This window comes from Rhizophagus irregularis, chromosome 22 (assembly GCF_026210795.1).
Source record: "Rhizophagus irregularis chromosome 22, complete sequence".
Taxonomy (NCBI): domain Eukaryota; kingdom Fungi; phylum Glomeromycota; class Glomeromycetes; order Glomerales; family Glomeraceae; genus Rhizophagus; species Rhizophagus irregularis.
Genome location: NC_089450.1, coordinates 2,879,207 through 2,902,010, shown reverse-complemented (window position 1 = coordinate 2,902,010; position 22,804 = coordinate 2,879,207). Strand labels below are relative to the sequence as shown.

The 22,804-nt window shown below is 28.4% G+C and overlaps 5 protein-coding genes across 5 annotated transcripts; 2 read left to right on the top strand and 3 right to left on the bottom strand.

Moving 5' to 3' along the window:
- Positions 1 to 3,634: 3,634 nt before the first annotated feature.
- On the top strand, positions 3,635 to 4,288 carry OCT59_014811 (uncharacterized protein; the record flags this gene model as incomplete). The annotated part of the gene is made up of 1 exon (XM_025330009.2): positions 3,635 to 4,288. One exon carries the CDS (start codon positions 3,635 to 3,637, stop codon positions 4,286 to 4,288), a length of 654 nt encoding a protein of 217 aa, XP_025186784.2.
- Positions 4,289 to 6,786: 2,498 nt separating this feature from the next.
- OCT59_014810 (uncharacterized protein) lies at positions 6,787 to 7,839 on the top strand (the record flags this gene model as incomplete). Its single annotated transcript, XM_025324310.1, has 1 exon — positions 6,787 to 7,839. The coding sequence occupies one exon, from the start codon at positions 6,787 to 6,789 to the stop codon at positions 7,837 to 7,839; it is 1,053 nt and encodes a 350-aa protein (XP_025186783.1).
- Positions 7,840 to 10,238: 2,399 nt separating this feature from the next.
- On the bottom strand, positions 10,239 to 10,811 carry OCT59_014809 (uncharacterized protein; the record flags this gene model as incomplete). The annotated part of the gene is made up of 1 exon (XM_025331493.1): positions 10,239 to 10,811. One exon carries the CDS (start codon positions 10,809 to 10,811, stop codon positions 10,239 to 10,241), a length of 573 nt encoding a protein of 190 aa, XP_025186782.1.
- Positions 10,812 to 13,878: 3,067 nt separating this feature from the next.
- On the bottom strand, positions 13,879 to 17,309 carry OCT59_014808 (uncharacterized protein; the record flags this gene model as incomplete). Its single annotated transcript, XM_066150261.1, has 12 exons — positions 13,879 to 13,986; positions 14,062 to 14,247; positions 14,325 to 14,380; positions 14,550 to 14,591; positions 14,661 to 14,893; positions 15,040 to 15,220; positions 15,308 to 15,467; positions 15,554 to 15,640; positions 15,709 to 15,901; positions 16,248 to 16,260; positions 16,370 to 17,062; positions 17,258 to 17,309. 12 exons carry the CDS (start codon positions 17,307 to 17,309, stop codon positions 13,879 to 13,881), a joined length of 2,004 nt encoding a protein of 667 aa, XP_066002444.1.
- Positions 17,310 to 17,922: 613 nt separating this feature from the next.
- Positions 17,923 to 18,260, bottom strand: OCT59_014807 (uncharacterized protein; the record flags this gene model as incomplete). The annotated part of the gene is made up of 2 exons (XM_066150259.1): positions 17,923 to 18,180; positions 18,252 to 18,260. 2 exons carry the CDS (start codon positions 18,258 to 18,260, stop codon positions 17,923 to 17,925), a joined length of 267 nt encoding a protein of 88 aa, XP_066002443.1.
- Between the last annotated feature and the right edge of the window lie 4,544 nt (positions 18,261 to 22,804).

Here is a 22,804-nt window from a genome sequence, read left to right as displayed (position 1 = left end):
ATTAACTTTATTAGCGACTTCAAACTCTGCAAGTAGCTTAGCCAGGATAATTAACTTTATTAGCGACTCAAACTCATCTGCAAGTGGCTTAGCAAGATTGATACTATTAGTTTCAGTTACTATCTTTAAAATTTGCATGTCATATCACGTGATGAGCAAAAGGGTATTAACCGATTTTAGCGATAATTTGAATTTCTCCGCGATTCGTTCTAATATTTTAAGTTTATAATTCTGTTAAATCGTATGATACACTCTGAATCGTCCCCCTAATCCCAGTCCACTAATATACATGTACGCACTTACATTATTGAATTATACAATGCATCATTAAATTACTAAATAAAAACAAACAAAAATGCATAGGCGATAAAAATTACTATTAAATTATTTATACAGTATATGATTATCAAAGGAAATACATAGGCGATAAAATTTACTTATTATATATGATTATCACGGGAAATGCCAAGAAAAAAATGTACTACTTATGATTAACTATCTTAGTTTTTACTTTATATATGGGCATGAAATTTTCGATTTCGTATGAAAAAAAAGAAATTATTTTCTCTTTTTATATGGTTAGAAATTTTCTTTATTTGATTCAAAAAAAAAGTGAAAAATGTTCACAATTTATTAATATATTATAGAAATCAAAGTTGCTAATAATTCCTCTAAACGTTAATTTCCTTTTAATAATTGATAGAAAAATGGATGAGTTCCAAAGAATTAATTGATAATCATTTCCTTTTTATGCTGTTGTACGAAATAAATATAAATAACTTCAACAATGAAAATAAAATAATAAAATGAAAATTTCATTTGGTAAACGTTTCAACATATGACAAATACAATTTCATTCGATAAATTAATCAAAAAGAAATCATTCAAAGGACGCCTAAATTATAAATTCAGCATATCATTTTATTTTACCAAGAGCAGTCATGATGACTCATTGGTTTCAACCGGATTTAAACATTTTTATCCTTTTAAATTCTTATTTTATTAATGCGTCTTTATATATTCTAATTTAATTTGTAAGCTGATAGAATAAAAAAAAAAATTTTTCGTTCTGATTTCAAAATTCACATTATATGGTATATGAATCAATTGAATCATATACAAGTATTTTCCTTTCATAAAAAAAATTTTTTTTACTATACTGTATACGCGAATTTATTTAATTATACTAATTTAGCATTCATTTTCTTGAAAAATTATATTGTATGGTTATAGAATTTTACCGCCCTCTTTTGAATTTTTATTTTTATTAATTGATAAAATTGATTATGTTACTTAACAACAGTATTGTAATGTATCACTATTACCGCCCAACGCCCATCCGAGATTTCTTCAAATGCAAAAAAATTAAAAAAAAATATGTATGTCGTTTCTTTCAGATCCAAATGAAAATAAATTTTTACTCACTTTTCGTAATTATAATTATACAATTTGGAAATTTAATGTTATTGTTTAATATCTCGTATTATATTTAATGTTTATGCGCGTCTAGTACATAAATTATTCTGAAGTGAGGTGAAAGAAACTTTAAGAACTAAATTATCATAGTCCCGGCGTAGCTCGGTTCGGTAAATCGTGGAACCGATACTACTGGCCTGATGCTGAAATTGTGTAACTGCGGTTCGGCTCGGTATTTACCGAAACTCTATTAACTTGAAACACATTAACACATGTCCGCCAGACATGTGTCAGGCTGACGGCGCATGCGTCGCGCCAAATAAAAACGAAAAAAAGCGAACTTCACGCTATATAAATTTTTTTTTTTAATAACTAATACTCAAAGAGTGCAAGAATTTCGCCTTCCGTAATAAATTATTTAATATGGTGGTCTAACGGTTTAACAAATATTAAATAAAATTTCTCTACATCGTAATTTAAAGTTCTCAATGATTACAACATGATTTGAAAATATCTTTAATGGTGAGATAAAAAAAAAAGTTAAAAAAGTATTGTTATGATGAAACCCTTTGTCAGAAAAGATTTTAGGTAATTATTAATATAACGATCAAATGCTTAGTTATTACAAATTTAGAATATGTCCATGTAAGTACATGATTTTTATAAACTTTTATTTTAGCACAAATAATATAAATAAAAAATTTTTCTTGGATTATTTGTCTTATGTAATATATAATATATGTATGTAGTGTTAACTAATTAGCAATAGGATTGTTAAAGGCAACTCGGAGCTATGAATTTTACTCAGATGGCTGTGTTATTCTCGTGTATTACTTCTTGCAGGTATATTTACTGCGGTTTTTTTATAAAACAAAAAAATTGAAGTATGATAAAGAGATACTCGACACTCGACAGTCAGATCGACATTAAAAGCAGCTTTAATTTTGAAAATAGATTTATATAATTGACATTATATTTCACATACAGTATTTCTCCGTTCTATAAATTGATTTAAACTAATATTTTAGTATTATTACTATTTTATACAATTCTATTCTCGCTCAGAAATTTTTTCATTCATGAGAGTCGGGATTTATTCCGAGGGTTTAAAATTACTAGGGTGATAAAGTATTTAGACCCCAAATAAAGTTTTAAAAATTCTTACATCGTTTTTGTTTAGTTTGTTTATATTATGCAAAGCATTACTATTAACAATTTCTTTAAAAAGCGCTCAAAACGTTTAATTCCCTCAACTAAGCAGTTTGTAAAGAAAATTAGTTACATTTATTTTTTTTAATATAAAAAATCTCAGTCAAATTTTTTTTTTTACCGCTTTTTCAAAGTTTTCAAAGTTAGAACCCATGTTTGCTAAAGGGAAATTCTAATTACTTTTGATTACTTTGAATTTTTTCGAGCAACAAAGACACAATCATATTATAAGTGTTACAAATCCATTTTTTACGTTCATTTAATTACCAAAATTATTTGCCATTTTTTTGAGAAACGGAATACTAGTGCTTTTTATTTATTTTTTTTTTAATACTATGCCACACTGACTCTGAGAAATGATCAACTAATAATTTCCTTTTTTCTTTCACATGCCTAAAATAGGCTAGATAAAATTTTATCCCGAAATCACTGGTTACTCGGTCCTGACTCAGGGATGACCCAGGATATTTCCCTAATTTTTTTTTATAAAAAGGAGGTAGTTCATGAACAAAAATACTTATTGACCAAAAAAATTTTTCATATTTAGTTTTTATCTAGATGCATCGGTTTTATCTTCTCAAATTTTGTGCTACAACCATTACCTAATTTATTAAAATGCAACAATATTTCCAGAATTTTGAATATGAAATTAAGATAAATTATATAAATACATAGACTTCCCACTTAATTTGGCATTATCTTGTCGAAATTGGTCTGTCATTTCGAAAGATGCTTACGCCAAAACAGAATGGTTGCTAGTACGTTATGGAAAATCTCACGCATTATTCCACGCTGTGCGATTGGGTCCTACTTTTATAGATATCCCAGTATGCAAGACATTAGGGGATGGCCAGAAATGACGTAATTTAAATTTTAGGATTTTTGGCCCCCTATGTCATCATTCATTTTAGGAAATGTAAAATTAAAACATAATTCTGGCTAGAATTATATTAACTACAAGTGTCTAAAATGGAAAATGTGTAACATGGTCTTAACCCTCCCCGTCTAAATGACGTCATTTCTGGCCATCCCCTTAATTACGAGAAAAGTTCCAATATCAAGATATTTTATTCAAAGGTTACTTATGCATTTTGGAAAATACGATCAAAAGTTGATAGAGCTCAAAATAGAGCATAATGTCGGTCAACTTAATGCGGATAGAATTCGCGCTTTCCAACAAAAAATCAAATCTCCATGGACGAGCAATCTACCCATATTCGTGTTCACTTATCTATTAGATGAAGGGTACAAACAATTAGCTAATATGAATGAGACCTTACCATCAAAGGGTAATGATATGGAGTTATTCCACTTCCTCTCCGCAGGCCCTCACGTGATAAATTACGCTCCCGGAATGTTGAGAAAGAATTTGAAAGATATAGAAGATTTGATTTTAAATAAACGGTTCGTTCCATTTCCTCCTAGAACAAAAGCGTATCAATTAGATTTAAATAGCGATCCATATCCTTCCAAAGATGGATTCGAAAATAATAGACAGCTTAACGTAATTGCGAGAGGAATCCTTATTCGTCCGGACCTAGTGAACTTATGGAAACAAATTAGTTATTATGAGATTTGGATTTCTAATAACGTTAATGATTTGGACATGCAAGGAGAACTTCTCATTCTATTCCCACCCCGCACCGATTGGTCGAAATTGTAATTTCACGCCTTGCCGAACTTATAAATCTAGGTTTCTCATTGAAAGATAATGTTATTATAGATGCACTCCATATGTTTGAGCATCGATTAAATGAAATAGGAGACATCTTGTGGGACATTTTCCTTGCAATTCGATCAGGTGAAAATGTCTATTCACTTGCCTTTAAATTTTTCAGAGAAGCTTTTAAAAACCCGAAAGAAATTTAAAGAAAGATGACTTACTAAATTTCCTTAAATCCAAATTTGGTTATCATGAACAAGTAGTCGTTAAACAATATTTTATAGAAGAAAAAAAATGAGCGGTATCACTTTAAGAAGGAAATTTTTAATACTATCACTAAAAGTTTATCACTACGCTCTTATAGCAAGGAATTGTAAGAGTCATAAGAAATAATATTAATGATAAAGCAAAAATACCAATCGAAGAATTAAATAAATTTGCACACCTGATCTCAATTTTTGATGAAAAAATTCATTCTCGTAATTTTTTGGAACGATCCTTCACGTCCAACCTACACCTGTATTACATTATTACATCAACTATTTATACTCTATTATCGCTTTTAGTTTGTTTCATCATTTTTTCTCGTCTTTTTTTTTGTGTTTAATAGAAGATGGTATAGATAACTAGCAAGCGAGTCAGTAAATAAAAGTATTTCTTAAAATTAACAAGTCTTTACGATAATTAACATAATTGCAAACCCGAACTTCAAACCTATACAAGCAGTCTTAAGACTATAAACCTTGCAAAAAAATAGCCCTTCTCACACTTTCCTTCGAACGGCTGCAGTTGCAACACACATGGCAGTGCATTTATTTATAAAAATTACTTAAAGTTAGATATTGCAGCAACAAGTACCAATAAACACAACCAATATAGAACTCCGTTAATGCATCAAAGCATATAGATCAATACATCTACGTTTTGGCTCAATTCCAAAAAGCATAATTTCCAATATTTTCATAGTTTTGGAAAGAATTGGACGATAAAAACGTTAGAACTTCGTCAATAATTAACAATGACTAATGTATATTCGATTTATCGACATTACCATTGCTCACACGTGAAAAGAAATATAGAAATATTATGAACACGAACACGAAGAAAATGGCAAAAAAGATACGTAGGAACCGTTTAGGAATCAACTATGTTGTTACCATAAGAAAATACGAAAAACATATTTAGGAAGAATAGGACTCCGTCGAAGAAACGTTTTGTATGTTTTTGACGTAATTAGATCATCATGACAACAAAATACAGGTTGGAATCGAATTACTCGCCTCCAATGAAACAAAATAATTATGGATGAGATCATATTCCTAAGCACTGCGCATGACGACTGCGGTTACTAAATAAACATTTGAATCTACCTCTTTCACCTTGAGAAAAATGAGTGAACGGAAGTTGCGACTACCTCTATTTCCTCCGGGCTTTCGAAGCGACCTTTAGATAACTTACTTACGGATCGTGAAGTCCGCTGCCGCTGTTATTGTAAAAACTTTCCTAGCAATTGCACTCGAAGTGAAATGAAAGACCCTTTTATTATCGATAATACCTTTTGTTCCTTGTTTTTTTGCTCGTGCCACGACATCTCTTTAAGAACACCGACAATAATATGATGCCAAAACAATGAATCAAGATTATACTCAAAACACTCAATATTTGCATCATGTGGTTTCACGTGTTCCAATACTACTTTACCAATTTAAAATTTTATAATTCAACGGCACCATTCCACTCATGACAGTATTTACGTGTGGCGCTTTTAAAGAGTAAAATAACCCTCACTGTAAAATTAACGTAAACATTCAGATTTTATTTTGTTTTATTTTATCGGTGAACGGTCGATTAAACACACCTTATTATAGTTTTTATATTATATTTTAATTTATACTACACGACTTACATGGAGTTTGTATTATTTATGAGTTTAACCAAGTTATAGATACATGAGTATCATTTATCCGAAATATTTAAAATTATTACAAAAAGAAACTGGTTTGATCATAATCTATTTTTTGAAATCTTTCTTCTATCCTATCAATATTTTCCTCCAATCACTTTTAGTAAAGTTATTTAGTGAAAATATTTCTTGATAAGGTAAAAAACTGATTCTCTTGTTGATTAATTCCAGCTGAAATCAAGATAACGGTAGAGTGAGTATCCAATGATAATGTAAGAAATTTATTGTTTTTACGCGTACTTAAAATTTGATACTAACAAATCAAGTCTTATCAGTAAGAGACGAACGTGCCAAAACGCAAGAAAAATAATAGCATGCAAAACACAATTGGTCCGTTCTTTTAATCGTTTTAAAGAATTTAATAACAAAAATAGCTTCTCGTGCTACACAAGAATAGATGTATTTACAAGATTTTTTCTTATAAAAACCTCTGAAATTCTTTTCTCTCGAAAAAAAAATATAAAAACCTCTGAAATTCTCCTCCCTCAAAAAAAAATATTCATCATTTCCATCAATTCAATAACTTATAAAAACTATGGTCACTCATAATTCTTCAAATAATTTTGGTGATAATGTCTACGAATCAAATTCGCAAACAACTGTTGCTCAGACGCACGATACATATTTGCCTGCCATGTCTGTCAATAACGTTAATAACACAATTTCTGATCACATGATGTCAAACACTATCTCTCCCAATCAACAACCCAATGTTTCTAATCATAATCAGCGATATCAGCAACCCAATGTCGCTTCACCTAGTTGCCAACAGCAATATGATGCTAACTATAGTAACGCCATTTCTAACTATAGCAATAACGTCACTACCTCTCCTTATCAGCAAACCAATGTTTCTTCACCTAATCATAATCAGCGATATCAGCAACACAATGTAGCTTCACCTAATCCACAGCAATATGATGCTATTAATAACGTCACCATCTCTTCCGGTCAGCAACCCATGTCAAACAATAATGTCACTACACCTCCTAATCAGCAAACCAATGCTTCTTCACCTAATCATAATCAGCGATATCAGCAACACAATGTCGCTTCACCCAATCACCAGCAGCAATATGATGCTAACTATCAACAATACATTTCTAACTACTATAGCAATAACGCCACTATCTCTCCCGGTCGGCAACCAAACAATAACGTTACTACCTCTCTTGATCAAACCAATGTCTCTTCACCTAATCTTAATCAGCAATATCAGCAACACAATGTTGTTTCACCTAATCATCAGCATCAACATGATGCTAATAATCAACAATATATTCATCAAACCGCCATCTCTAACAACACTGATTCTTTTATTCTTGGTCTTAATCACCATCACAATTATCAACAGCCCACTGATAATAATCATCACAATTCAAACAACACTAATCACAATAATAATCAGCAATCTTCGTCTAATAATGATTCACCCCCGCAATTTTCTTCACCTCAATCTGTTATGTTTCCACTTTCGCTTAACATTACCATTAATTCTCCTCAGACAAATTTTATCATTATACCTAATTCGGATATTCAGCAAGTTCTTTCTTTTTTGAATAATCCTTCTTCAAGGTTTCAACGATAAAATTTTGATTTATTAGTGGTAAATAATATCTTTCGAATTTCATTCAATGTATAACCATGTAGTATTCTATTTCTTTATTTATTCTCATTTATTTCTTTATATTCTAACATAATGAGTAGTTGCTACAGTAGAAATATTTAGTCCTATCGCAAAAAATAACCTGTATACCATTTTATCTTATTTCTTACATTATTTAAATAAAATATTATTTAATTTTTTTTAAAAACTGTAAACTAGATTTATAGTATGGGCCAGCTAGGCCGACCCTTTTCAGGAGCATTATACATATAAAATTTATCTTTCATATAAATTTGTATAATTTCATACTATACTATACTACCACATTAAGACTACCTAATTTGTAACGACCAACCAAGCCTATTATTTTTATTAGATTATAAGTCTCAAATAAAAATATATTTTAATATTCGAATTTTAAGTCGGTTAAAAATCATATTCTATCGATTAGACACTAATTGGATGATAAAAAATTTTTAAAGTAAACGAATCGATATAGAAATTTCAAAAAGAAAAGTATTGTTAATTTACTTAATCAGGCAGATTTGAAAAAAGAAATATTATGAGTTAGTAAATAACTCATAATAAAAGGAAGTTTGTAAAGAAACGCGTAAGTTTAGAAAATTTTCAGTTTCACAATACTGTAATAGAAAAAATAATTATACTGATACACAAATAGAGTATATTTAACAGTACATGCGTTATTTATTAGAAAATTTTACATAAAATGCATTTACGCACTACTATACGTTGTAACTTGTAACCGCGACTCAAAATCCACTTTTTCCTTAACAGTTAAGTGCAGAGCAGGCTAAAAATACACATGATTTTCAATAGTCAGTTTGTAAAAAATGCTAAATCATGTGCCTTTGTCCCGCTTTTAGACGACCTCAAAATAAGTCAATTTTTACTTCCGTTGTTAAGTTACCATTTTGGTTAACAGGCCCGAAATACAAAAAGGACGAAGATTATTTACACTCTTTATATAAATACCAAGTAGATTGTAAGAATATCGTCAAGGAACTTAGAAATTAAAATTCTCGCGAAAAAAATTCCTGTTCCCGTATATATACAGTACGACTTATTTATAATTTATCTGTACTACAGCCTTAAGTAGATCGGTCTTCCATATGGATTAGTTCTGGAATTCCATATTTTAATCGAATTTTGTGCGAATATCATAAAAAACTATCACAAATTATTATTTCCTAATATGCAAATTAAGTTTAATATTCCCAATTATTCATTTTTGCATTTTAAAGTGTATTCTTGACGATGAGAGATTCACGAATTATCTTGTATGGACGGGTAGCGTGCTTTTATTTTTCTCCATAATGTTATATTTTGTAATAAATATATAGTGTCAACAGTGTCATTTCTTCATCTTAACTAGTACGTACTTATAGAGCCCAAATATTTTTAATTCTCCCAAAATTATCGCGCTTTTCAAAATTGTGCTACCCCCTATAATTACCATAAAAAAATTTTTTTTAAAAAATTCGTGATTATTTGTGATTACTAATAGCGAGAGTTTATTATAAAAACTGCAGTGTTCGATTATTTTGCAGCCTATTAGGTATAACAAGGGTGGATTGAAATATTGGTTATATAAATAGCACGTTAATTATTTAAAAATTAAATATTTTATATAAAAAAAACTGTTAAAATTAGGTATCATGTTCTTGAGTGGGCACGAGCTTATCATGGGTCCGATATTTTACCCCCTGTATAAATATAATTATAAAGTAAACCCTAGAATGGTTTCACATTATTTAAAAAATACCGACTTTTAAAAAAACAAATTTTGTTAGGTAGGGACGTTAACAAATATTTACATAAAAAAAAAATTTTCAAATTATATCTTTTATTGACTTAAATAAAAATATATTATACATTATTAATATAAACTTTTTCTAACAGATTTGAAAATTTTTATTTTGTTATTGCCTAATATAAAAATTTACAATGACATATAAACTATTGAATTGAAAAATAAAATAAATAATGAAAATAAGTTCCGTTAAAAAATGTGTCTTCATTGTTGATTATTTCTTTGTTCACCTTTTGTTGGCGACTTAATTTGATTCTGTAATTTTTTTTTTTTTTAGATTTTTATAAATCTTATAATAATGTATTTATTCAATAATTTGTTAAAATATTTTAAACTGTTTATCGAAATAGAGCTGGTTTTATTGTTAGTTAAGAGTAAAACATACACTATATCTTTTCATATATCTAAAAAAATTTCTTTATTCCATGAAAAAATTTTTCATTTATATTCCTCCATACCATTATGTTAAAATATAAAGATATAAAGAAATAAATAAAAAAGAAATAAATATTATCAAATGGGAAAAATCCTATTCATTGAACGTTAGAATTTATTGTTGAAACCGAGCAAGAACTCGTTGAAGAATATCCGAATTAGTTGTAGGTATAATAATAATAGTTGCCTGAGGAGAATTAATATTAATACCAAACGAATTAAGCAGAGGAAGAATATTTGATTGTGATGGATTACTAGGTTGATTTTGATTGTTGTAAGATTGCGGTGGCGAAAAAACGTTATTGGATTGTTGATTGTTATGATGAGTGAAAGCGCCATGATTATTACTATTATTACTAGAAGAAAAGGTAACGTTATTGTTTGTATCGACATTGGACATGTGTTGTTGATAGTTGTGGTAGTGATTATGGTCAGAAGTAATAGTAGGATTACTAGTAGTAGCATTGTTGTTAGAAATGCCAGATTGCTGGATATGTTGTTGATAGTGATTAAACGAAGCGTGATCAGGAGGAATAGTGGCGTCATTGTTCTGATCAGAAATTACGTTAACGTTATTGTTATACGTGACAGGCGTATATGTATCGTAAGGCTGGGTAACAGCTGTTTGAGAATTGGATTCGTAAACATTGTTACTAAAACTACTTGGTAGAGAATTATTAATATTCATAGTTATTTTTTTTTTTGATAGATTATTGAATTAATGGAATAAAGAATATTTTTTCGAGAGAAGAAAATTTCTAAAAAAAATCCTATTCTGTAACACGAAAGACTATTTTTATTATTGAATTCTTTAAATGATTAAAAAAAATGGACTAATAATGTTTGCACATCTAGGCGTTTCTGTTTTTAGGTTCTAAAAGAATAGCTTAAAAATTTTTTTGATAATATTGTTTCGTAATAATAGCAGTAATACACGTTTAAGTGTAAGTTTAAAATTCGTGTCTTTGAACGATTCAGAATTCAATTCGTTTAAATAAATTATGAGATTCAAATTAAGTGGGAAATCGACGTATTTGTATATATTTTAATATCTTAATTTCATATTCAAGATTTTGAAAATATTGTTGTATTTTAATAAATTAGGTTATTATTAATGGTTATAGCACAAAATTAAGAAATTTTAATTTTTTTCAATAAAACCGGTAACGAAAATACCTCTTTTTATAAAAAAAAATCTGAAGACTCGGTCCTGACTCAGGGATAACCGGTATCAATTTTTATCTAGCCTATTTTAGAACCACTTCAAAGAAAATATAAAAAAGGAAATTATTAGTTGAAGATCATACAAATAAAAGATCATACATGTCTACTGTAAAAAAAGTTTTTATTATAAAATGAATTTTTTTAGTTTAGATAAATATCGATCTTTTTTTTTCATGTACATTATGTACGTTAAAATGTGATAATTCATGAAATTTTTTTTTCGGATAATTATTTTGATAGCTCCGATTATAATTTCTGAATAAGATCATTCCAAATCACGTGAAATTTTTTTTTTATTTGAACCATTGATTTTCCGATTTTTTTTTGTGACATACTGTACATAAATAATCCAGTATCCTCGTTTCTGAATAGGAAATACTTTATTTTAAGATAAAAATATATTAGTGAATGATAATTAAATTTATACGAATATTCACGGATGTAATATAAATGAATAATCCGGAAAAAAAAAATTAAAATAATTTTTGGAAATAAAATGAACGTAAAAAATGGATTTGTAACACTTATTATATGATTGTGTCGAAAAAATTAAAAGTAATCAAAAAGTAACTAGAATTTCCCTTTAGCAAAAATGGGTTCTAACTTTGAAAACTTTAAAAAAGCGGTAAAAAAAAAAATTTAGCCGAGATTTTCTGTATTAAAAAAAAAAAATAAATGTAACCAATTTCTTTGGAACGCTTTTAAAAAGAAATTATTTATAGTATAAACAAACTAAACAAAAACGATGTAAGAATAAATTTAAAATTTTATTTAGGGTACGAATATTTTATCACCCCAGTATGACTTTTAAACCCTCGGAATAAATCCCGACTTTTGAATGGAAACAAATCTCTGAGAATAAAATTGAATAAAATTGTATAAAATAGTAATAATGCTAAAAATATTTTAATTTTAATAATAATTAAATTTCTTTATGAAGTCATGAAGTCATTATCTTATCAATGAAAATTTTTTTATCTATGATCTTCGACTATATAAATGTTTATTATATAAATAATTAATTTATAGAACAGAGAAATATGTGAAATTGTGAAATATAAACAATATAAACGTATCAATTACAGTATATTTCAATTCACTAAATTCATTTTCACAAAATGATGCCCTTTCAACTACTTTTAGTATCGATCTGACTTTCAATTACATCCCGTAGAACTCACCATCACACTTCATTTTTTTTTAAAAAAAAAAAGAAAGAACCGCAGTAATACACCATAAATTTTGAATTTGAAACAATGCAAGATGATAACAGAGTAAATCTAGGAAATAAAATTAAAATTATGTTAATTCATAACCCCAGCCAAAAATAATTCCATATTAAATGAGTAAATTATTTTAATTGCCTTTTTGGTGCGTATCATACCCCATAGGTAAACACAACATGCACTATATCTTTTCATATATATATATAAAAAAAAAAAATTTTTTTATTCCAAAGAAAAAAATTTTTATTTATATTAATAATCTTTTAGAGAAACCTATTAAGCCCCTCCATCAAATTAAAGATTCAACATGATGATGTATTTTGTCCTAACCTTTTTTACATTTTTCCCGTGTGATTGCGAATAAAATAAAATAATATACCACTAGCTTTACCTGGGATGCCTCAATAATAACAAACAAATCGACTTATATTTTCAGATAATCAAATCTATATTATAAATTAATCCACAAATATATTATTAATTACTTATATAAATAATGATTTGCGTTTTTTAATTACAATTATTAATAATTACAGTATTGACTATATCATTACTTTCTATTGGTCACAACAGTATTCCTAATGCTAGACAGTCTTCGACTATTCCCCCATCAAATAAATAATATAAAAAAAGTTTTAAATCATTGATTTTAATAGATATTATTATAAAATATTAAGAATTTTTACTAATATGATTATGTATGCATAACTGATAACCTATTTTCTTACTGTAAAAACATCAAACATTTTTAGAGATCTAATAGTTTCAATAGTGGCAAAAAATAGCCATAATGCCAAGTCGATTTTGCTTGTAATCTGCCATTTATGTTAATTATACTAAACATCTAAGATCTCTAAAAAAAAAAAAATGATTTTAGATGAAAAGACTTTGAAAAAAAAATTTGTCCCCCAGTTCGGAGTTCGGCTGCATATAAAAAATTTATTCCGTGGGTTTTTATTTCCGGTAAATGTATCATATTCACGGATAAAATTTTTAAAAATTTTCTGCTCCATGAGAAATTCTTTTTCTCGCAAAAATAATGAAATTATTCATTTCTTGTGAAATTTTATTATTTTATTATTATAATAAACTTTTTAATTGTTTAAAATAAATTTCATGTAAAAAAATCACTTTGTATTTTTAGCTTTTAATTTGTAAAATATAAAAATTTTACGTTTTCAAATCACAATATTAATTACTTTATTAATATAATTTATTTGAATACATTTCATAATACGGTACGATTAATTGTTCGATCAAGATCTTTGTCAATTTAATCCTAGTTTGATTATCAGTTGTAATAATTTAAAAATTTTCATTATTCAAATAAATCGTTGCTTTTGGTGATATTAAACTAATTTTATAACTTGAATTTCTCTTATCTTCTTCAAATTCGTCTATTCTACATCCATACTAATAAAATTAAAGAAAATTATTAATATATTTTATTATTAAAAAAAAAAAGATTTTATTTTGTTTAAAACTTACTATTTGTTCAGTTAATTCATTAATAAGTTTTGAGACATCAAATTCCCCACAAACATATCTTTGTTGATTTAATTGATTTTCTGCTGAAGTTAATGATGTTATTGTATTATGAATATTAAGTGTTCCATTCAATGATGCTATTAGCGAATCTTTTCCAAGATTAACCAATTCAATATTTGAAGCAAGCTTAAATAACAATAAAACTATTTTATTAGAGAATTCAAACAAATCATGTGTAAATAATTATTAAACATCAAACTTACATTTTCTGTCATAACAGTCCTGACAAATTGTGAATTAATAGAAATATTAACGATATCTAAACACTCATATAAAGTAATTAATGAGTTCGGTAAATTTGGCCTTATATTTCCCGATTCTTTTATAATCTTTTGAGGAATCAAAACATGTTGAGGTTTCTTTTCTCTCAGTATATTTGTTACCTCATTGATCGTCAATTGGAAGATATATAGGTTTTATTTGTAAACCTTCAAACGCTGACATCGCCTCCTCACAATCATACTCGGATTCTTTTTAAATTTTTCATTAATTAATCACACGAAAAAGTAATATAATAATAATTATTACAATGTACAAACCTGTAAATATTATTGAATTGTTTGAATTATTTCCCCACTTTCTAATGAAATTAATGGCTGCACTTCTACGTAATGACGGATGTCCAGCGAAGACAACACATGGTTCTTGATATTTTTCCTGTAATGAACTATCAGCCCTAGATGCATAATATAATAACGATTGCTCAATCATGTCTTGATGATGCATCGGATTATCTGGCAAGTACATTTTTTGCTGTCTCTCGGTACACATCCTAATGACATAAATATAGTATTAACAAATATCTGGTTCTTGTTTCATGATTAATATCAATTATTGTATAAAAATTTTTCAGAACAATGATCATTTATCGAAGTTTTTCCCAGACTTTTTTTTTATAGGGAACAATTAATTACATACCACTCCCCACATATATTAGAATATTTGAGGGATTCCTCAGCTATAGGAGATACTGCATAGAAGGGAATACCACGTAATCCTACGGCCCTTAGATGTTGACTCAAAAAACCTATTATATCAAAAATAATTCCATTCATCGTACAGGGGAATAAAACATTTCCTTTATTTTTTAGAGTGTTGGCTAATAATTATAATTATAATTAATTAGTTATAATATTTAAAAGAATGTTATTAAATCATGCTAAGCTTAAATTATATTTATTCGTACCAACACAATTTCCAATTTCAATAAGAATGGTTTCAAATCTAGCTCCATCCTTATCACGCAAGTCGCTAAGAATGATAACATCAGCATTATTTAATACCGTCTCATCAAAAGGTAAAGGATGTATATTTTGTACCGTGGATGATGATGACACTATACTAATCTATTAAAAAAGATTCAATTTTTTTCTTATAATAAGTAAATAATTAATTAGTAAGTAACATATCCATATCTTTAATGTTAAGTTACCTTTTCACCTCCACAATCAATCATCCAATTAGCACTACCAAGACAATAACCTGAACTATATGCAGTAACTTCGAGTTCATATAAATTCTATTGAGTATGTTAGAATTATATTAAAAAAAAAAATTACTGAAAATATGTGTATCAGCGAGACTCACCAGATGTTCACCAAATCTTACAGGTCTTACTTTATCAATACAAGATTGAATGTCTGCTATTGAATATAAAGATCGTGCAACATTCCAGTCTGCAGTGACACCGGTAAAAATATTCGTAGATCCAGGTTGTGAATGTGTTCGACTTTTAAGTACACTATCACCAAAGAAATGCACCAATTCCTTCATCATCTGTCTATAAAAGAAAAAATATGATAAATAAAGTGTTGGTATAATGAGTGTCAGGATTTTTAAATTTTTCGGTTTTGGGTATAAAATTTTCTATTTTCTAAATTAATACAATCACAATATGCCCGCAAACTGTTAAATACTATATAATCATTCTCCCAACCCATATCTTTCCAACTTTTATTATGTAAAAAAATAAAAAACCACGGCCCTTTAATCAGCCTTGTTCTACAATCCGCATCTCTAAGTGATACCTCATCCTGACAACCAAAAAAATCCTTATATTCCCAGTAATTTACATTTAACTCTCCTCCATTCAACATACTCCCATGAAAATCGTCAAAAATAAATACCTTATCCCCATTTCTATATTTATCAAAGTTCAATATACCACGACAAAACCATGTAGCACTAGGCTCCAACATCCGTGCCCAAGTGCTTTTTCCAGTTCTAGGCTCCCCACAAATATACATACTCCTAACACTCTCTCCACGAGATACTGCTTCAATTCTACTCTTACACTCCTTTGTCAGACGGACTAGCCAATCATCATTCACAAATCCATTAAACCAATCACCTGGTTGATATGTCTCCCGCACAGCAGCGGGAAACACATAACTTGCAAACATTATAATATTATTAAAGTTTTGCGCCAGTGCCAGTGGATTCCTCTCCTGAAGCATGATGTCAATAAACTCGGTCTTAGACCTCGCTTTCTTAACAAATTCTTTAAACTCCTCTTCATCGAACGCCGCCTTTCTCTTCTGCCTTCCGTCGTCAGCAACATCCTCAGGCCAACACTCCAACAAATCACCACTCTGATGACCAGCATCAAGATTCTCCTTATATTCCTTTCTTATATAATCCCGGGCGGCATTAAAGTTTTTACACTCCTCCACGCTAGGATGGTACACCGTCTCTCCATCACCATCTACAATATCAAAGAACCTACCATCCCGAAGATCAATCTTCTTATCTAACTTAATAAGAACATGGATGTGCAACCCACCATCGGTAAGATGCTCAAGACCAACAGAATATCCAATAATACCAATGGGGGAACGTCTGGATGAAAGTTTGCTACGCAAACTTTCAATGCAGTAGGATGGAGTCAAAGGACAACGTGAATATGTAAAAAATATAATTTTTGCGATAATTGAAAAAAAAACTAGATAAAAAAAATAAAGGGTCTATATATATGATTTTTACCATGCATGCGCGTCACGTAAAAGCGAGCATGCATAACAAAGTAAATATATACAACGCGCTAAGCGCGTTGTATATGATGTCATCTGCCTTTTTTATGTTACACAGAACGCGTTCTGTGCCCTCTGCATGCACTATTCCCTTGCGGGAATAGTACCATAGGCATTCCACACAATTCCATTCATTGTTACACTAACGGGATCCAGCATAGTTGCCATAATATATAGAAACTACGCCAGAGCTATATACGTATGCAGAACTTCGAGTTCATACAAATTTTACTGAACATATTATTAAATTATAACGAAAAATTACTGGATATATACTATATATTAGCAAAACTCGCTAGATGTTCTCCAAATCTTACAATTCTCACTTTATCAATGCAAGATTGAATGTCTGCTACTGAATATAAAGATCGCGCAACATTCCAATCTGCAGTGACATTTGTAAAATATTCGTAAAACCCAGGCTTTGAAGTACACTATCACCAAAGAAATGCTTCAATTCCATCATCATCTGTTTATAAAAAAAATACGATTAATAAATTGAAATAGCTTAAATTATTTAATATTTAAAAGTTATCTTACTGTCCAAATAAACTGTAGGTTCCGCCGTAGAATAAACCTTTCCTTTGGAATCAGTATATTCGATAATATGAAGCCAACATATAATTATAATTAGTAATAAATATGAAATCGATACTATTCCAATCGATGCTACTAAATTCAAGCGTTTCCACTAAAAATTGAGAACTCCAACGCCTGCAGTCCTGCACCTCCACTACCATCACTAGCTGAATCAATTACTAAATGATCCAATTTACGACGTTCCTGTCGTGTTTTTTATTTTCTGATATAGCATCATTAGAAGATGATGTACTGTACGATCCGAATGATCTGATATATTGGAAGAAACTTCAACAGAAACTGATGCATGTTGTTGTGCTTTTGACCAGATAATATCACGAGGTGGAAATTCTAAAAAGTAAGAAGTATCTAATCCACAATCTATTAATATTTTCATTTGCATTGATTTGATTAAAAAACAATTTCTTCTTAAGTTACGACTTAACGGATGCTAATTTTAAAAAATGGTAATAATAATCAGTTTAATTAATTTAATTCACTGATATAAAAATCAATAGTTACCGATTTCATTTTGGTAGAATTTATAATAGATAAATAACGTTTAAAAGAATTTTTATTTAGGGCAGATCTGATTTTATATTATTTTTAACGTATTACAATGCAGCAGGTGTAACGATTACAACTGTAGCACCAAACCAACCTGACATATTAACGTTAAGGAATAAAGTAAAAAATTTGTTGATTCGTTAAAATGCTTATGATAATAATTTGATAGTAATAAGCAGTGAAGTAGTAAGAAAACAATTATAGCTAATACAGTTAATGTATATTAGGGATTTATTCGAACGAACAATACTGCGGTTTTTTGAATGTATTACAATGTTAAAAGCTGCGGACTGCAGTCTATCAATTTATGTCATTATACATATGTTGTGAAACATTAATTAATTTTTTTTTTTATATTTCATTTTATATTTCAAACAAAAGCATTTAAATACCGCTATTAAAATTTTTGCAACTAATTTGCATGAGTCGAGAAGTTTATAACTTTTAATTGATCTGATACAGTAGATATAAATAAGAAGTGGTGCCTGCTTACACGAAGCTTAAACGAACAACTGAAAAGTTAAGGTCACCTTTCTATTTCATGATTGCGCAAGGGATGTTTTGATACATTACGTTTAATTTTCCTTTCAAAGTTTTACTGAATATGGTTAAGCAATTTTTACACAATTCTAATCCTTAAAAAGTAAAATAAAGCAAACAAGGAAAATTTGTAAGAACTAATTTGTGTAACAAATTTCGGGAATAAGACAGATCAGATTGTTAAAATTGTAACAATAATAAAAAAAAATTTTTTTTGTTATAAGGGAAAAATAAAAAAAAATTTTTTTGTTATAAGAAAAAAAAATAAAACCAACTCCGGGATCTGGCGCTACAGAGATCAAATAAAGCGGCCAAACAACCAATATTTATTATGAAAAAAAACTATTTTTAGATATATAAAAATAACAATAACATACATTTTTTGTGCTGAAATATAATAATCATAATGAAAATATATTATATGGTAAATTACTGCCTTTTTATAAGTGATTGACCCTTTTTATAAAGTTTATTCTCATAAAGGTTTTGAGAAAGCCATTCGTATATTACTAAATTAAGAGAATATTCCGCGAAAGTCTTATTTCCCTTGCGGTTTATATTCGTTTTATTTTAAAACATAATAAGAAAAACATAATAAGAATAGATTTCGTCGATAATTCTGAATCTTAAGCAAGTATTTAAAACTAACTTCTAATTCTACAAATTAAATAATGGAATCAAAGAAGATTCTTTATTACGATAGGGAAAGACTAATCCATAGTAATATTGTTATTTTTTACGATAATTCTTCTACATTTGTACATAAGCCACCAAAATGGCAGTCTTACCAGCCAATTTTACGAATTAATTTGATGTTATATACTAATTATAAATAGAATAATATAAATAGAATAATTACATTAGTCTACTTTTGTATATAATGGACATTAAAACGTAATAAGTACTAACTGATCCTTTGGAATTTCAATTCCGACTTTTATTCCCACAGAAAACTGAAAGAATTTATAATGGCTTTATTATATAGTAAATATGATCGAAAGGCTATAAAAAATTTTACACGTTACACATGCAGATTGTGCCACAATTTTAACTATAATTCTAGTTTAATAAAAACATTTTTTTACGTATTGAGTTTGCAAAAAAATAAAATAAAATAATAAATATAAAACTTACCCATTCAATTAACAGATTTCTATTCTTCAGAATAGAAACTTGTTTCAAGCAACGTTCCACAAGATCGCAAAATTGGGTTAATTCAGGGGGAGTGTTATAAAATTTTAGGTACGGTAAACCAGTTGATCATTTTTCCAAAAATTTCAAAAATTCCGTACTATATATATTATATATATTAGAGGCAAGGTTAATTTTTTTTTTATGTATCCAAATAAACTACGGACATTAATGTCCAAATAACCACCATAGTTAAATGGATATTGATGTCCAAATAATCACCATGGTTAAATGGACATTGGTGTCTAAATAACCACATATAAAATGAACATTGATGGTACATTTAGCATATTGATTATTTGGACACCAATGTCCATTTAATTATGGTGGTTATTTGGACATTAATGTCCGTAGTAGGATTTCACGAGACTTTTAAAAAGAAAATTATTACTTAAATTGCACCATTTGAATTTTAACCAAATATGGAAAATTATTTTCATATCGCCAAACTGTTTGACAGTATTGGCAAAGAATTTAACTATAAAGTCAAACAGTTTGTCGGTACAGCAAATCATTTGAATTTCGCAGTTAACCTTAAACGTCAAATGATTTAGCTTTTACGTTTAAACATCTGTCCAGTCCGGCGTGCCATAATTTACGGGCATATTTTCCCATAAAATCGTTTTTGATATTACCCAATATGGTTATAAAGGAACCAGCCCGTCCGATTTTTTTTAACTCTTTTTGTAAGATATTCAAAAGTTAAAATTTAATTTGTGTTGCAACCAAATAAATAAGAATTAAGTTTTGATAAATGAATAAAATAAAAAATTTTTCAATTATTAATAATCCAAAATTTTATTTTTATTTTTATTAGCCATCTCTTGAAAATGAAAATATCGATTTTGGTAATTTGTGTACAGTTACGCCAATAGATACTAACCGTTTATAGGTTAAAATAGTAGCCAATAAAAATGATCCCAGATCATCACGTGATTATAAAATTTAAATCTGAAAATTTACTTTGGCCGGTTAAAAAATTTCGAACGCACCCTAGAGACAAAGTTTTTAAAATGATCCGCCACTTAGTTATTTATCCTATTTTTTTTTTTACGCAACCATATATTTCGTCAAAATTGCTGCGCCACAAAGTTTCATAATTATGCAAACTGCGCATCAATTTGTGAATTTTCTATTGTGGCAGATTATGTTGTTTTCATTTATTTAAAAGATATTTAACTATATTTTTAAATTAAAACATGTTTACAATTATAAAACACAACAAAATGCTAATTTTTTAATAATCCAAAAAATATGTTGATTGTATTAAATGGAAAATAACAAAAAATGTAGTTGAATACTCAACCTTTTTTAACTTAATAAAAGTTGTTTATTTTATTAAAACAAAGTTTTTAAAATGATCCTATTTTTTTTACGCAACCATATATAAAATCACGTGATTTTCGTAATACACAAATTTTTATTTAGAAAATAATAACACCTTTTAAAAAAATAAAATAAAAAATAAAATAATAACACGTCAAATCTACATTTTTATATTCTCAAAATTGCTTATGTGTTAGTCTTTTATTGAACTTTTTACTTTGGAAGAACGCAAGATTGCCACTTTTACCGATCATTTTCTCCCGTTAAATAATGATACATCTCTTAAAAGTATTAGGATTGTGTTCCAAACGACAAATTTTCTGATTCTCAGTTTTAATATTGTAGTTCAAAATAAATGATTTTTGGTCACTTCTATTTATTTACATTAGTTGTACTTTATATAAAAAGAAATCAAAACTTACATTAATGTATTATAAATTAAATCTTACATACTAAATTACTAACTGACGGTTTATAAAATAATCATTGTTACTTGATTTTGTTCACTGGACCGATTCAGGGACGATGATTTTATGTGATTGCATAATTTCACATAAAACGAATAATATATGCGATAATGCATAATTTAGTTTTTAATATCACAGCATAATTTATACCTCCTATATTAAAAACGCATATTCCGTAGTAAAATACCAGTTTTTTCTGAAGTTTCTGCAACTACCCAACGGCACCCAGACAATTCTTCGAATTCGGCCGGCGTTATGCACTGACACGTGATCGAAGAATTTAGGATGTGATGAATAAAACGTGACAAATAGAATATCATCTACTTGAAAAAAATCTCTGTCCTTCAGTTAAATATAAACAGTGAAACTCAGACAAGGATGTGACGATGTGATAAATAAACAATATCACGTGATAGAAGAATTTTTCTGGGTGCTGTTGGGTTATACTATGTATAAGTTTCCGCCGTTATCAGAATTATTTTGTGATGTCATGGCTGTAATTGTCACGTGATTACAAAATAAATTCACATTTTTATGAACGGATGAAGCATTTTTTCGAATAATATGCACATTTCGTCAAATAATATCACATAATGTGATGTTTTTTTGAAAAAAATTAAATCGCATAATTTTGTTTTAGCACATAAATAATTTGTGTTTTATCACATCATAAAATCATCGTCCCTGTGACCGATTTCTCCTGTCCGTCGATCAATTTAAACTTGGGTGCCGAAACCTATATATGCCGAAATATATTTGGGATTTAATAGTACATGCCGAAATATAGTTTCGGAATTTCCAAGCTATTTCGCTTTCGGCACCCAAGTAAGTTTAGATTATGTAACGCTTCGTTTTTTATTAAGTGATAGTACAGGAAAAAATGATTGGTAATCTACAATTAATTTTACGGCTTTGTTATTAATAAAAAAATTTTTTTTGGAATTTTGTGTTCTTTATTATATATACTTTTTTAATGAGCAGGAA